Genomic DNA, 16,732 nt, shown 5'->3' with positions numbered 1-16,732 from the left:
TACAGATGAGATGTTGTGCTCCTTTATTTGTTATTTGTAGCTTTTTCATTGTGCTTTATTTCATTGTGCTTTATTATAGCAACAGACAAATGTTACCTTTTCCAGTAATTTGCTGTCCTGAAGTGCTAGTCCTCATTCAATTAACATAGTTGGTCCCTAGTGTATAGTATTACCTTCTGACCAAAGTTCTTGTAGCTTCTTGTCATTCACTGTGTTAAAATTAGTGGTATGTAGAATAATACTGTTTAAATATTTGGTATATTGTGTTTGCAGTGGTATATACATGAGCGCAACATTATTAGGTGACTCACCTTATTAGGTGAGATCTTTGGGTTATCTGGCAAGATTATGTCCACGTCTCATACTATGTGTTCCTAGATGCTCCCCATTAAAATTGTAATGCTGGATTCTTCTCTTTGTGGTGGATGAAGGTAGTGCTCAGAAGTCATGGAAAATGTCCAATTCTTCTCTTGTCTTTTTTCTCTGAAATGGAAGCAGCTGTGGTAGCAAAGATGATCTCCATTGGCCAATGGATTGGGGGGGGGGGAGTATTAATTCCTACTGTTATTATTAGTAGTTAGCCTTTATCAGTATGGTTGACAGTCTTGATTCTGAAGCTCCTGGAGATTGATGTTGGACTTGGTAAGACAATGTTGAAGTTTTCTGAGTCCTTTCTAGTGGACTGAATGGAACAGATGGCTCTAAAGAATGTGGAGGCAGAAGCATGGATTTGACATGGGAAGCTCAGTAGGGTTCAGTGTATACTATTTAACACCTGTGTAACAAGATGATCCACAGCTTGGGATTTGGGTGTTGATATACTGGTGATCATCCTTATCCATTGTTCCTCCCCTTAATATTTGTGAAACTGCCTGGGGGGTGGAACAGTCCTGGGTATCCGAGTTGGAATATGGCCAGTCAGGGTGCAGCCAGATGCACCTTGAATGGCCCTGCCCTTACAGCTCCCGTCCTCCTTCCCTGGACGCTTGCCACTTTGCTCTCAGATGTCTGAGAGCGAGACACAGAGAGCCCTGCCAAACTGCAAACCAACCCTCATTACCTGCTATGGCTCCTGCTGTAAGGGAGAGAGAGAGATAGCCGCCAAAACGAGCCCGAATTTCCTGCTACAAACAGCCCTGATTACCTCCTATGGCTCCTGCTGAGAGGGAGAGATCTGTGCCTGCCGTTGTCCCCTGGGTCCTAGCACCCATTGCATTCCTGCAAGAAAGCAATGGACTTTTTTGATAGTTTTTAATAAGTCTGAAAATAAGGCTCTCCGTTCTGAATGTGCTGATCAAGTTGCTGAGGGAGAATAAAGCTGAAACTGTATTCCAACAAGACAGTAGTGGTGTGAAAGGTTTCTGCTGTAGGTGAGCTCTCGCTTTCTATAGAGGAAATGCAGCTTTTGTTGAAAGACACCATGGGGAGCATAGGAGTCTTCTTAGATTCTTTGTACCTTGTCAGATAAGCAGGTAAATGGCTTGCTCCTTTTTTCTTTTCTTTTTAAGAGCTCCTGATGGTCATGATAACCTTGGGGAATGATTATTTTACCAATCACTATGTGAGCTGCTCTTGAAGACAACTTCTGCTGGTAAAACATGTGGCAGCTTCTTTACGTTTGGGGACTAACCACTGGAAGCGTGGTACTCCCATACTGTGATCTCTTTGCTGACTTCCTACTTGTTTCTGGGTTAAAGGTGCCTTTAAAGACTTTCACAACTGGTACCTGTTTTCTGAATGAACCACTTTATCCGTATGGGCCTTTCTAGGCGAACTTCATTCCCTCCCTTGATGCAATGCAGTTGGCTGCTGCTAGGATGTGGAACAGCTCCTCAAAAGAAATGAGAAGGGTACCAGCTTGCTGACCTGGAAAAACTGTGAAGCAGAGATTTAGGAGGAAACTTTGGGCTTAACAAGTGCTTTTGAGCAAAGGGCATGTCCAGCTGAGATGCTGAAGTATCTGTTGGGGAATTGACATTGATATAGCTATAATTCTTGTGAGCTATGTTAGCTTGTATTTATTGAGACTGTTCTAATTGTTAAAGAAATTTAATTTTTTTAAATGTCATTTGACATTGTTTTTGGACTTGCCTTTAATCCTGAGTATATTGGAAGAATGAGGGGCCTGAAGTATTTAAATTAAGTTTAAAAGAAATTAAAATGAATTCCAATAATATTCTCTTTTAAAATACCTGGAACCAAACTTGGCTGAGGTTTCCCAAAAGAGTTGTACTTTTGTTGGCAGAATGCATGCAAAAATGGCTGTACAACAGAACAAATTTAGAGTCCAGGGGCACCTTTAAGACCAACAAAGTTTTATTCAAGGTATGAAGGTTTGCATGCACACACAGTTCCTCAGATGTAATGTACAACATTATCATTTCACAGCATTGCCACCTTAAGCATAGAGCATCATGCTGGTGGTTGTTGGCATGTGCAGTCTCTGTGGCATGCTGAAGGCAGTTGTACCGGCTGTGGGGAGGGATGATAGTTTTTTACTGCCAAGGTTTATTTAATATTAATGGGATTTTTAAATGAGGTATTGTTTTTATGTGGGGTTTTTATTATGTAACCCGCCATATGATGGCTTGCCATGAATAGCGGGAAATAAAATAAATAAATAAATCAAATAGTAAACAATGTTGTAACAAAATTTAAGCACACAGACCTATAGTAATCAGTAAGATCTGCATTCAAACAAAGTTAGGCTCAACCTGAAAGTTCCCCTTGTTAACTTGTTTTTGCATTATAATATCCAAACTAACATAGCTGCAAAAAAAAAAAAGTTCAAATTTTATCTCACCCACAAATTAACTAAACCACAATTAACTAGGTAGTATTTACAAGGCCCTCATTCTCAGCCATCTTAAGTACAGGGATAAGTACAGGAAGTTGCCATGGTTCAGTGGTGGAGCATCCACTTTACATACAGAATGTCCTAGGTTCCATCTCTGTCATCACTATTAAAAAAAAAAAAACATTAGTGGAAGGTGATGTGAATGACCTCTGCCTGAGACTCTGGCTATCATTGTCAGTCAGAAGAGACAATATTGATCTTCATAGACCAAGGCTCTGACTCAGCAAGAGGTGGCTTTGTGTTCAATACTGGCCTACCTTACAGGCCAGAACCTAGAATATATTTTATGAATGCCAAATATTATTTATCCACAAAATGCTTTATTTTAAATAAGGAACAAAGTACCTTGGGTTAAGTATATTTGCAGTTTCAGAAACAGAATTCTGAATTAACAGACGAGGCAGAGGGATAGAGTAACAGACGAGGTAGAATAGTGTGTTTGGGGCAGTGATGTCCAGTATCCTTGATGCCTGGGCACACCAGTGGGAAGGCTTCTGGAATTCTGACTGCTAGTGGACGCCCTGATGACACCTGGGTTTGGGCTACTGTGTGACTCAGAGCGTTGGACTGGATGGCTCATTGTTCTGATCGACATGGCTTTCCTTAGGTTTTTATGTGTTAGGCCCCCATCTTCAGTGACTGTCACTGGCATTAAAACTACTCAAAGGGAGGAATCTGGTTTCAGTGATGTGCAGTCATTAAAGCTTAGTTGTGTGCATAATGAGATCAACCTTTTCATTGATTATAAGGACTTTCATGGAGACTCGGAGTACAGGACCATGAGCATTGACGTTTTACTAGTTGCTGGCTTACTATCCAGCATTATGTCTAGGCTGAAGAGAGTCATTCTGGTTGACTTCTACAAGGCCAGGGGATGCCTGTGGTTTTCACTAAGACCTTTTATGCACTGGGAACTTCACTGCCCCAGCTTCCATGCAAGAGCACAAATCGGGGGCGGATGAGGTGCACCGGGCCAAATGCTCCCCCGTGTGGGTGCAGGAAGAGGTGGGGCAACATGCCCCGACTAAAACTCGCCATGAAACCTCCAGTGCGTAAACAGTCTAAAGGAGTAAAGTCTGTAGAGGATACAAGTTTTGCAGAGGGAGCACACTCGCCTCTAAGCTGTGGTCCACCTCCTCCCCTCAGTAGAAGAGGCAGGCACACACACGTCCTGCGCCTGCCTGCCTCCCTCCCTCTGGAACCTTGACTGCCTGCCATCTGCTCCTATGCGTTGCCTGCACCTGCTCTCCACCCTCCATCTCCGCACTTCTCCCCTGCATCCAAAGATGCTCCTGTTCTCCGGGTGCCTGCTTTGTCTCCCAGGCTGTTGGGTGGCCGCTGCCCTCTCCTGAGGGCCAGCCGCCGCGGCCGCCAGACGTTGCCTCCCTGTGCCTACACCTTTGGCGCGGGGAGGGCGCTCGCCCCCGTCCGCCGTGGCTGGTGCGGGTGGAACGCGCCAGTGGCACTTCCGCGCCGGCTTCCCCGTCTCCCGCGCCAGCCTCCGCTCCCCTTCGCCGGGCGCCCTCTGTCGCCGCGCAGGGAAGGGCGCTGCCGCCCGCCGCGGCCGCCGTTTCGGCCTGTCCCTCTCGGCGGCCCGTTCGGTCCTCTCTAATCGCTCGCCTTGAGCCGCTGCCAGCGTCTCTGTCTCGCGCTGCTCCCTGTTATTCTGGGTATTGTGTGTAATAAATGCAGAGCCGCCTCACACTAATCAAGCTGATTACAAATTCTTGCGCGCCCTGTGCCGGAAATCGCACCCCCCTCGGCTCTCTCTTCTCCCCTCCCTTCGCCTCTCGCTGCCTCGCTCGCTCTCGCTCTCTCCCCCCCCCCCGCTATCTGGTTTTAACCCCCTCCCCCTTCAGCCTTAACCCTCCAGCCCCCTTTTTAATCCAATTCCCACTTCCAGCCCTTCTAGATGCCCTGTCTTCCCGTTTCCTCCCGGTTTCCTGCGCCGCCACCGCCGCCTCTGCCGCCGCCTCCTCCTCCTCGTCGTCTGTGTGTCTCTCTCTCCCTCCCAGGACGCGTCGGCTGATCCGGGGCCGCCGGGGAAGAGCTCCAGGCAGCAGCAGGGAGGCTGCGTCCTCCTCCTGTCTCGGGCTGCATGCACGTTTTTTAAAAGCCGGTGGCTCTCGGTGTTATTTTGTATTAAAATGAGAAGGAGGAGGAGGAAGAAGAAGCGGCAGCAGCGAGCAATAGCGGAGAGGAAGGAACATGAGCGAGGGGACGGCGGCGGCGGCGGCGGCGGCAGCAGCAGGAGCAGGAGGAGGAGTGATGAGTCAACTAATAATTTAATGGGGACAGAGAGAGCGAGGGAGAGGGGCAGAGCGAGCAAAGCGAGCTACACTCTCTCTCTCACACACACAGCCCTGTAACATCCAGCAACAACCACCAAACCGGCCTAAATAACAATAATATCCAGCCAGGAGGCAACAAGAATTTTGAAAGCTCCCAGGATTTATTTAATTTATTTTTTGGGGTAACCTGATTTCCTCGCCCGCCCCCTTTCACCTCATCCCCCCCCCCCTTCCCAGCTTCATTTTAACCTAACTCTTCGGAAGTAGATTTTTATTTTTTAGACATTATTTGCCGTGTGTGTGCGCGCGTGCGTTTGGGGTTTTTTTGGGTTTGTTTTGTTTTTTTACTTTTGGTGGTGACCGGGTTTCCTTCCGCTCCCCCCTCCTTTCCCCAAACGCAGGCTCTCCGGGTAAATGAGGAAGGAAAGGTCCTCTGCGCTATTATTATTATTATTTTTAATGAGAAGCAAGGGCAGTAGTGTAACTGCATTTTTAGTGCCTTTACTTGCAACTTTTCTCTATCCTTTCCGCTTTCTGGTCTTAGATTTCTTTTTCTGTGACATCTTTGAGGCTTTATGCAGAAAGTTTTGGGATTAGTTTTTTGTGGGGAGGAAGGCAAGTCTTCAGCTGTATTTTGTTTGTGTTTGCGTGCTGTGTCCTTTAAGAGATAACCGAAAGAGGCAAATCCAGTAGTACTTTGTTTTTAAAATATTAGAAAAACTGCTGTTCCTCTATCCCCCCCCCAATATTTTATCTGCACTATTTAAAAATGAATGCAGAACTAGGATGATTAGCTTTTTTTAGATTTACTTTCTCCTTTTTAAAGCAGATATAGAAACTTTATTCTCAGCATTACACTTGTCTGATGAAATTCTAACTTTCCTCTCCTTACCTTCCACAATTCATTGACTAATACCTTTTTCTTTCTCTTGTTGCCTCTTCTCATGGCCAATACTTTTGGTGTATGCATTTCCCCTTCCCCCTCACAAGAAAAATAGAATTTGGAAAAAGAGCTATCTTTCCATTTCCTTAATTTTTTAAAAAAAGAAAGGACTTAGACAACATCAGTCTTGAGCTGTTTCTTCTTCAAGAGATCGGGCTGCAAAGGAAAACTCCTTTGTTTCTCTTATTTATATGCTGTCAAGTTTTGAAGTGGTGAGTTTGGGTCTTTTATAAAAATTTCACTCTTAACTGCAGTGTTCCTGTTTCTAGATAGTGTTTTGCTTCTTTGTCTCTTTAAAAGGTCACAGTGAAAGCTTGGCCTGGATTATGACAGCCATATGGAATGGATAAGAACAGAGCCTCTCTTAAATGTGATTAAGGGGTTTTATCTAGAGAGGAGGAGGAGGAGAAAGGAGGAGGGGAAAAGAAGAAAGGGGAGGGAGTAACTCTTGAAATGTTGGACATACGTTACAATACTCAATTCTGTTTGCAGAAATCAAGTTCTGACAATTGAATTCCATTTAGAAAATGTTTAGGATTTCATCTCCCAGTGTTCAGCAGTTTGCTTATCAAATTCTACTTTGCAACTTATGTTTGGACTGAAAACTTGTGTGATGAACAAATGTGTGAATGTGAAACTGTCAGAAGCTCTGGGTGCTGTCACCTTCTAAGATAATGGAGACGTTGCACTGGTCAGATCTTGCTGATCACTGTTTATCACTCTTCCAGACAGGTTTTGTTGAACTTGAGCCTTGGACATGAAGTTTAAATTAGTTGCATTTTGGACACATAGGTTTTCTCTGCAACATAAAGACTTTTTGCAAGATAAAGGATGCAGAGGGTGGGTGTTCTAAGACTCTTTTTATTAGAATAATATTAAAATACAAGTCCAGTGGCACCTTATTAACAGTATTTATTTATATATGAGCTTTTGCGAGTCACAGCTTGTAACAAAATGAGCTAAAAGCACATGGAAATAAATAGTGTTAGTATTCTTTAAGGGGCATGGGGACTTGTTTTATTTTGCTACAATAGACTAATGCAGCTACCCCTTTGTAGTAATTTAGAATAATCTAACCAGTCTTTTTAGAAATACAACAAATTGCTATCATCACTTTTATTTGCTGAGCATAAAATAATGCTGATTATACATGCAGTGGGTACCTTTTTCCAGCCATAATGTTGAAGCAGGTATGCATTAAGTTGTACAGAGTGACTGTGATTTTTCCTGTTTAAGGTATTTTGAGATCATCCGCTAATTCTGAAGGTAAGAAGACTAGAGTGTCAGACAAAGTGTTCTGGTAAACCACTAGCAAATTCAGAATATGTTAGCAATTTAGATGTGCAGTTTTGGGTTAAACAGCAGTTAATGTAATGAAAAAGAATAATCTTGATTAAAAAAAGTGATTAAAGTAGGCATATTTATTGTTAATGAGACTCATAACCAAAAACAGATGGGACCACAATCAACGGTAAACCTTTGGTTCTCAGCATGTCACCCTAGAGTGTAAGGATAAATAACCATTATATTCTAAACTTTATAGTTATTCAGCTGGCATTCTTAAGGTTGCTTCTAAACCTTCAGATTAACACAGTTGTTATGAAAGACAAAGCAGCCTATGATTCAACAAGAAACAAATTACAATGGGAATATATAGCACTGTTACCCAAATTTAGACCTTGTCAGGACTGAAAAAAATGTGATGCATTTACAGTGCATTTGAAAGTGCTTGTTATTGGATTAATGCTGGTTTTGCTGTGAGGCCACCCCATGTGTTGTAGTATTTATGTTAAATAATAATGCAAGTATTACCTCATACATTATTGGTCACCTGTTCTTCATGGTGGAAAAGCAATGTAGATGGGGGGGTGGCGGTAAGAGGTACTATTCTGAAACAAGTATCCATCCAGAATATAACTGGATGCTTCACTCCATTTTCAAGACCCATTTTCATTTTTGGAGTAGGTGATTAGATGTCAGTACTTGCTTGCTATTCTAATATGTGCTGAATGTTGTCATAGAACATGACTTTTAAAAAAAAAAATATGGGGAGAATTGAAATTTAGTAATTTTTACTTCAATACTACACAGAAGTAGTTATATAGTTTTGTTTGATTTTGTATCTCTGCCATTCACTAATAACGCACCACAAAAAAATTGTAGGTGCTGAAAAGTTTCTAAATTTTTAACTGGATCCCCAAGGTGTCATCATCTAAAGAAATTTTCCATGTTTTCCTTCATACGACTTTTATAAGATGACATGGACCTATTGTTTCAGAGTCTGCTATATAACATGGAAAAAGTGTTCCTGCATCATTTTATCTGAAGTTGATTAACATTTCATGTGGAAAGTAGGCTGATATATATGTGGTTTTAAAAAAAACCACTCAGAGACTTGGATGCTACTTATGCTTCTTTACTGTCGTCTGTGATCTCTTATTACTAATTAATCTGTTGCATATCTAGCTAAAGTTCTTCATGGAGTTTATCAGCATTTGACTTCATTAAACCCCAAAAGCAAGGAATTTGTATCATAAACTTGGAACGTACACTTCAGAGGTTTTTAGCAATGAGTTTCACTATCATGTGAATTCTACTAACCAGTCATTGCTTCTAATCTCACATTTGAATTGTTAAGGCTCAAATTGGTCAGCGACTAAATAGTAGGTTAAGAAAACCTTAAACGTTTCAGTTAATTTGAGAATGAAGTACATTTCCTGAGTGTATTTTACTGTAATAGACAATTAATATTATGTGAACATGCTATACAGATGTATTATGTACATATGTAGAGCTGCCTACATAAATCTACGCACGCGTATACAACACACATATATATTTTTTTAAATCATGGCAGGTGATCTTTAGAGGCGGGACTGAGTATGGATCATTTGAACGAGACAACTCAGGGGAAAGAACATTCAGAAATGTCTAACAATGTAAGCGATCCGAAGGGTCCGCCAGCCAAAATTTCCCGCTTGGAGCAGAATGGGAGCCCATTAGGAAGAGGAAGACTTGGAAGTACAGGAGCTAAAATGCAAGGAGTGCCTTTAAAACACTCTGGACACCTGATGAAAACACATACTAGAAAAGGTAACATGATAATTATAAATATGGAACATTAATTTTTGAATAATAGAACATGTTTTAGGCGAAGAAATATACTTCTGAGATTTTGGATAATTCATCGTCCAGTTTTACATTATTTTGTTCTACTAGTATCTTATTCTGAGCTCTGATGGAAATGGTACTTTGAAACTTGAACTGTATGTTGGGGTGGAGCATCTTGCTTTTCAGGGTGGAGTCTTTTTCTTTTTATATGGTGGGGGGGAACTTTACCAATAGCTTTATCTGCCTTGTGGAGACCAGATACTGCTACTAGTCAAAGATAACTTATATTGCAAATAAACTTATCCTATTGTAGGGTTTTGAGCAAACCCTACTTTTGTGGGATATAAATTAATAATAGATCCTTGAAGCGGCGAGGTATCTACTTTTATTGACAAGGATCAACATTTGTAAGGTCAACATTTGTTAGTTGGCTTCAGGAAAGTGATGCAAAGCTTTTTTGGTGTTCTGTGGAAAACTCCTTTATGATGACCATTTTTCGCACTTTGATTCCTTAAGTACAATTCATTACTGAACAATGAACAACTTGGGTGTCATATTGTTCAGTGACTGGTTTTCAGTAATTAGACATTCTCACAAGAAAAAGACGCTTTTAGAGCCAGTGACTGATTGTGGTATGTATGTGTGTGCCTGTGTTTGTATTACAGATACTACTTGAAAATAAATAGCATACATGATCTCTTTGTATCTACAGCAGCAGTATTCATTTAAAAGCAGATAGACTGTGTATAATTTGGCATTTAACATGTATTTTTTCAGTATGTACTTGTTTATAATTCAGATTTCTTTTTGCTTTTGCAAGGCTAGTGTAAAATTCATCCAAGACAATTAAACACCACAGCACTAGAAAACACTGGCATTTCTTTCCGATGCATAACATTTATCATACAATCATTATTTTTTTCCTTGGATTGGCGAAAACAAAGGATATATTGATCTTGGAGTGAACAGACACAGCAGTCCGTATTGTTAGATCTGTATCTATTAAAAATGGAAAAACAGCACTTCAGCAAATTCTTTGGCCTCTGCTCATGATTACCCTATTTATTGATTGTTTGCCAAGAATGTATGCATCTTGAGAAAGCCAGGGTAAGGCATTAAAAATATAATTTATTGCTGCTTTTTAAACAGAGTGCATTAATATTGTACTGTGAAGCACTGGGACTATATAAAAAGGACTTTCTGACGCCTGCAAACATATAAGTTCCATAAATTCCTAAATAGGAGATTTCAGCTGTCTCTGGTATTTTGTGATATTTGTACAGCAAACTTTAATGTCAGGACAGTTTTAGACAAGGATTCTACAGACTCCTCTGCTTCTTATGGCAGACGTGCTGTTTACATAGACTCATAAACCTTCAGTGAAACCTCTAACACTGCCTTCAGGTTTAAATCATGCTGTATTTTTAGCATTGAGCACTGACCAGTGCTTTCCCCTTTAATACCAGAAGGTTATAAAGTTGCTGCACTTGGAGGTCTTGCCAAGTACTTGCAAGTATGATCAGCCAGCTGAGATTGTGGTCTCCTGTCTAACATTTTTCACTGCTAATAGAAGGGCAGTAGTGACAGCTTGTGGAGATTTAACATGTGTAGTCAGATGATACCTTTTTGGTAGCTACAGTCCATGCTAAAGACCAGTTGAAAGGCATTGCTTCTTTAAGACCGCTCGTATGTGTGTATGGTAACCTGCAAGGCCTTTCACAAAGTGTATAACAATACAGCTTGCTTTCCCAATGCACTGTCACATATGCTGGTGGATTATGCTGGTGAAGGTAGGGTCAAGGTGTTTTGACTTTGAAACTGGCATTGCCTGGTTTTCTAGTGTAATTTCTTCTTTTGAAAGCCAGTAGAAGGAATGAATAGAGGAAGCATAGATGTAGCATTGTGTTCTTCAAGCATAGAGCATGCGAATTTGTGTAGTTCTTAGGATTAGGATTTTAACATTGATTGTGGGTTTGTTTTATTTTACCGTGCCTTATTCGTTTTTTGGCGTGAGAGGTCAAATACCATATCATAAAACATGCTTCAAAGGTCCGTTTTTAAGTGGTTGGTATTTTGCTGCATTTTCTGCACCTTCATTAATACGAGGGAAAAAGTCGGCAGTTTACATCATGCTTTGCCTTTTTTCTTCCTGGTGCATCTCAATATGAGATGCAAAATATTGGCAAGCATTTGGGCTTGTGTTTCATGCTGATCCTATTTAGCGAACCAGAGAGAGTTTGTGCACCACTCCAAACAAGCCAGGTTGCCTTAATTTGCCAGAGTCTCTTTGATGAACAGATCACTGAGGATGTATGCTGCTGAAAGGTGCCTTTCATTGAATTTTTTTTTTTGCTGTGTGTAAGAATACAGGTCAAACAAAAGGATTCCAGCACAGGTAATACTGATGGTATCAATAATTTGCTTTTCCAAGTGGAGCGTATATAGTATATCTTTTCTTTATAGGATCAGATTAAGCACCACCCTGTCCATTTACAGAGGCATGAATGTTTTAGGATTCAGTGGGGATCCTTGGTGCCTTGTTAAAGTAACCTTTGCCATCATTTATGTTAAAGATTGTGCCCTTCTGGCAATGTGCCTTGAGACACCTCCTGCAGGAGCTTTTTAACCCTTTACTTCTTGTCAACAAAGGACCTAATCTGTATTACCAAAGACAGTGAGAGTTTCATTGCTGGATTAGTGAGGGTCGGTGTTGTATTTGCATACTGCTTCCCTCCTTCCTGTTAAGTCATGTTATGATTTCATGAGCTCCTATACAAATGTGAATACTTCATGTACCATGTACAAGGGCCAATCCATCTTCTATATCCAGATCAGTTTAAAGCAGTGCATAAGTCTCTTGCTTTCTAAGATTTGCAAATATTCTAGTGTTTAAAAGGCCTAGCATGTTTCACTGATGTTGCTGTAATTCTCAAGCAAAATTGTGAATCATAGACTTTTGTTCATCTTGATTCCCATGGGGTCTCCACTGGTGTAAACAGTTGTCTTGAAGCTTGAGTTTAAAAAATGGCTATATACCTTATGATAATATATATGTACATATCTAGACCCTGAAAACACATATGACTTCGTTATTCCAACAAAAATTACAACACAATCTTTTCCTTTTCAAAGTGTGTATTTTTGTAACTTGAGCATGTTGTGTTTATTCCCAAACAAGAAAATCAGTTAGTATTAAGATAGGTTGGATTTTCTTGCACAGTTTTGTTAATGTGAAATTTGAAGAACAGCCAAAGGTGAAATTTCATAACAATTAGTATAATTCAGTATTTCTGGCACAACTAAGAAAGTTTTATTGTAAACAGAATTATGTAGATGCAATTGCAGTGGCTTACACTAAAGGCTCTTGCTGTACATATTTAAGTAGTCATACTGCAAGCTCTCATAACAAAACTGCTAGGATAGGAATAAACACAACATTTCCCTTCTGCAATCAGCTGAATTATTTTTATAAGCAGGTACTGAATTGTATTGTAGGGTAAGACCTGTTCTTATTCCTCTTACAATGTTTTAATAAATTTTTGAATGTGATGTATCCTGTATTGAGAAGGAACCTTTGGTAGGATTTCAGCTATGGATATTTTTTGTATCAACCTTTCCAAAAGGCACAAATAAGTACTATGCAGATTTTAATCTCCTAAAATTATTATTACAGGAACCATGCTTCCAGTTTTTTGTGTAGTGGAACATTATGAAAACTCCATAGAGTACGATTGTAAGGAGGAACATGCGGAATTTGTTTTGGTAAGAAAGGATATGCTATTCAACCAACTGATTGAAATGGCACTGCTGTCCCTTGGATATTCTCACAGCTCTGCTGCCCAAGCAAAAGGTAAATATGTTTTGATGAATTACAAAACAATTGTTATTTACTTTAAGAAGGGGAGGGACAAGGCATTCCTTGTTGTTCAGGAAACCTGCATAGATGTTTGTAATCTGTGACAGTCTAAAGAGATATTTCACTTTCTCTTCAACTGTGTTTTCTGTTGGAATATATTTGCTGTGAAATGGTATTATAAATTCCTGCAACGCAGTCATTACTATGCTCACAATTCTTAATAAACTATTAATGATGATACATAATAATGTATAGAGCACATTTCAGGAAAAGAAGTATTGGGAGAAGCAACTTTCTTTTAGGACAGAGTGGGTTTTTTTTCTCATAAGTAGTTTGTGAATTTCTCCAAATGTTTAATATATCCCACACTAGGAAACATTTTATTGTACATATAAATCCGCATTACTGATTGCTTTGATAGAAATGATACTATATTGACTGTTATACATCTTAAAAAGAGTAATGTATTCTATAGCTTAAAAGTAACTTATTTTAAAAACAATCTCCATAACCATGGATTCATTCATCTTAACAATATGGACCACATTTTTACCTCCTCCCCTTCCCATGGTGTAGGACTAATTCAAGTTGGGAAATGGAACCCAGTACCTCTCTCCTATGTGACAGATGCCCCCGACGCTACAGTAGCTGACATGTTGCAAGATGTATATCATGTGGTCACACTGAAAATCCAGTTGCACAGGTATGTCACACAGGATGCTAGCCGCGAAGTAAATTAGAGCTTGTATGTGTAATATTGCAAGTGTTCAATTCCTGCTGCCTTCATGCAAACCATGAGATTATACCTGTACCATTTTGTTCCTGCAGTTCTTCAGAGGGGGAAAAATATCTTGCACAATAGTGAAGAAATCTTATATTCACATAGCTCCGATTCGGAGGTTTTCTTTTGGTATCTCATTAAAAGTATATTGCATTTTAGTCAATTAAATGATGCATTACAAGAAGGCATTTTACATAAAGTTTACTTAAGAGAAAAATATTTTTGCATATCATGAACAGCACCATCTGTGTGCATTTTGAAAAAGAATGACTTGTTCACTGTCATTGTCGCAGCCTAGGTTTTTAAATTTCAGTATAACGAAAAAGGATGGAGACTAATATATTAATTCTTTTCATGATCAGTCGTGAGAAGGCATTACACCTTAAATTGTCTTACCAAGCGCATCAGAGCAGGAAGGTAGAAGTAACGTGAAAAAATAGTCGCCACATGCAGCTGATGTATAATTCATGCATCAATACAGCAGATGTGTTGTATAAAGTAATTAACTAATCGGAACAATCAGGAGACTGAGAGCAATCTCCAGATGCATCTGCTTGATGCGCAAAATGAAATCTGTCTGTCTTAAAGGAATGTTCTGCAGCAGAATGCAATCTTGTAATAATCCTTTTTCTAATCTATGTCTCTAATAGTTGCCCTAAACTCGAAGACTTGCCTCCTGAACAGTGGTCACACACAACAGTACGAAATGCTCTGAAGGACTTACTGAAGGATATGAACCAGAGTTCATTGGCCAAGGAATGTCCCCTTTCACAGGTACTTAACATAATGTCCATATCCATCCATATATCTATATCTATATCTATATATATATATATATATATATATAGATATGTAATAATAAAACACTACAGGCAACATTGATTTGAGGTTTCTGTTGACTGTTGCCACAATATTTTGTTTTGGCTAGAAAACTAATTCGCTTGACCACCTGATCTGCTATTACAATATATCAAATTCATTTTACCCTCTGAAAAGTTTGCACTGAAATTATACTTGCATGAAGCTGGGCTTTCACTGGGTTTTCATCTTGGATCATAGAAGCCCGTAAGGAAACTGATTTAATTGAGGATGTATAACACAGTGGTTCAAAGGATCTTGCCTTTGTTAAGGCTATGCTGTTGATCAGGTTCACACATGCTATTTAGTATTTGAGGTTCCCTGTTTTTGTACACATGTGACAAGCAGAAGTTTTATTTTAAATATGCTTGTATCCATTTTTGAAATTCAGTCAGTCATGCAGGAAAGTATATTTACAATTACAATGCAATTATCCTATGTTTTCTGTGTAATGCATTAAATGTGTGTTTAGTTTTTTATTTATTTTATTTTTATTATTATATTTATATACTGCCCTCCCCGGAGGCTCAGTTTGTCCATAGAGTTGTATACCTACCAGTTTGTCCATAGAGTTGTATGCATTAGGGAATGACTTCTTAAAATCTTATTTCTCTATTCAGAGCTGTCCCTCTCTGATTGTTGTATATAAGCACAGTGTAGGTCCTTGCTGATTCATCCTACTTTTTCAGGACCATAAGTATCTGTTGTGAGGTGTCCTTATCAGTTTTGCTCATTTTTTACTGTTGTCTGGTAAAAATGACAAGTTCAAGGAAAAGCCCTGTCTGTTTCACATATTGTTTTTTCAGTCTTTAGGGGAGAGTTGGTATAGAAATTAAATAAATAATACGTACCAATTGTGGTGTCCGAATATGTTCTTTCCCTTTATACTGCTAATGTGGACTGAGTATAAAGGAAGAAGGATAGTAACGAAGAAGATGTTGGTTGGGTATAAAGGCATGTAGTACAGAAATGGAGGGGAAGTTTGCACAGTTACCATATCCTGATGGAATTCCATCGATGTTTAGTTACAGAGAAGTACAAGACAGGCGGATGGGAGAACTGTTCTATCCCGCCACACCTGGAAAAAGGCATTTGGTATCACATTAACTAAGGTGGTAGAAGTCTCTTATCAAAGCATTTGACAATGTGTATGATATCTGGCTTCCCATAATTGATATTAATTTGTAAGGAAGGTCAGTATTGTTATTCACATTTTACAAAAAGGGGATGAAAGTGAGAGTTCCTGTCTTGAAAATGTCTAAGGTTACTTGATAGGTCATAATTTCCGAAGAGTAGCCCTGTTCTGTGATGTCATGCGTCTGACAAATTGGACTGTAGTACCCCCGTAACATATGCTGGGATAAAATCATGTCAGTCTTCAAGGTGCTATAAGAACCCTCTGTTTTTGATAGGTTTGGGTTTAGGCAAGATTTAAACAGAGAACTTCCTGGTTTACAGCTCGATCTCTTATCCTCTATACCAGGGCTATTATTATTCATGGATGGAGTGGCTGAAAAGTGGTTTTATATATTTTGAATTAGAGTTTAGTGAAGAGGGTTTGTTCAAACATACTTGAAATTAAATCTCATTGGAATAAATGGGTCTTGCATCTATCTCATGATGAAGAAAAATTTTCTCTAGTGCAGATACAAGTATGTTATAAAATAATGCAAATCATGGTATTTGTGTGTCCTTTTAAAATTATTATTTTGCTTTGTAGTCCTAGAAGACTGTTAGAAGAAGTTAAAGTATATAGAAGAACCGTGATACTTGCCAAACACACAAGTTTAGCAGAGAATTTTCTATGGGCTTACTAAGCTTTCATAATTACATATATATTGTTAGAAACCACGTTTGCAAGGTTTACCGTACAAATATGTGGCTTTAGTTTTTGGGTTGTCATTTCTTTATAGATTGAGAATTTAGCTTTATTTTGCCATATGTAAGACTATTTGGGAGTCCTGTGTGAACGTGTTCGTGCTTTGAAAAGAAAAGAGAAGTATCATAAGTGTAACTAGTATGCATGATTGTGTAC

The 16,732-nt window shown here is 39.4% G+C and overlaps 1 protein-coding gene across 8 annotated transcripts in view; it reads left to right on the top strand.

Annotated features, from left to right (window-relative positions):
• The window catches only part of SATB1 (SATB homeobox 1), a 121,581-nt gene that overhangs the window by 26,058 nt on the left and 78,791 nt on the right, over positions 1 to 16,732 (top strand). The window contains exons 1-5 of one of the 8 annotated variants that reach the window (XM_077304251.1): positions 4,685 to 6,303; positions 8,949 to 9,184; positions 12,876 to 13,052; positions 13,635 to 13,761; positions 14,490 to 14,613. In XM_077304251.1, coding sequence (XP_077160366.1) covers positions 8,974 to 9,184; positions 12,876 to 13,052; positions 13,635 to 13,761; positions 14,490 to 14,613 — 639 coding nt within the window. In that variant the 5' untranslated portion in view covers positions 4,685 to 6,303; positions 8,949 to 8,973. Of the gene's footprint in view, positions 1 to 4,684; positions 6,304 to 6,912; positions 6,932 to 8,948; positions 9,185 to 10,289; positions 10,310 to 12,875; positions 13,053 to 13,634; positions 13,762 to 14,489; positions 14,614 to 16,732 lie in introns of those variants that run through there. The other 7 variants (XM_077304248.1, XM_077304252.1, XM_077304250.1 and 4 more) reach the window with 7 other exon arrangements.

Source organism: Paroedura picta, chromosome 11 (assembly GCF_049243985.1).
Source record: "Paroedura picta isolate Pp20150507F chromosome 11, Ppicta_v3.0, whole genome shotgun sequence".
Taxonomy (NCBI): domain Eukaryota; kingdom Metazoa; phylum Chordata; class Lepidosauria; order Squamata; family Gekkonidae; genus Paroedura; species Paroedura picta.
This window is presented reverse-complemented; position numbering and strand designations above follow the sequence as displayed.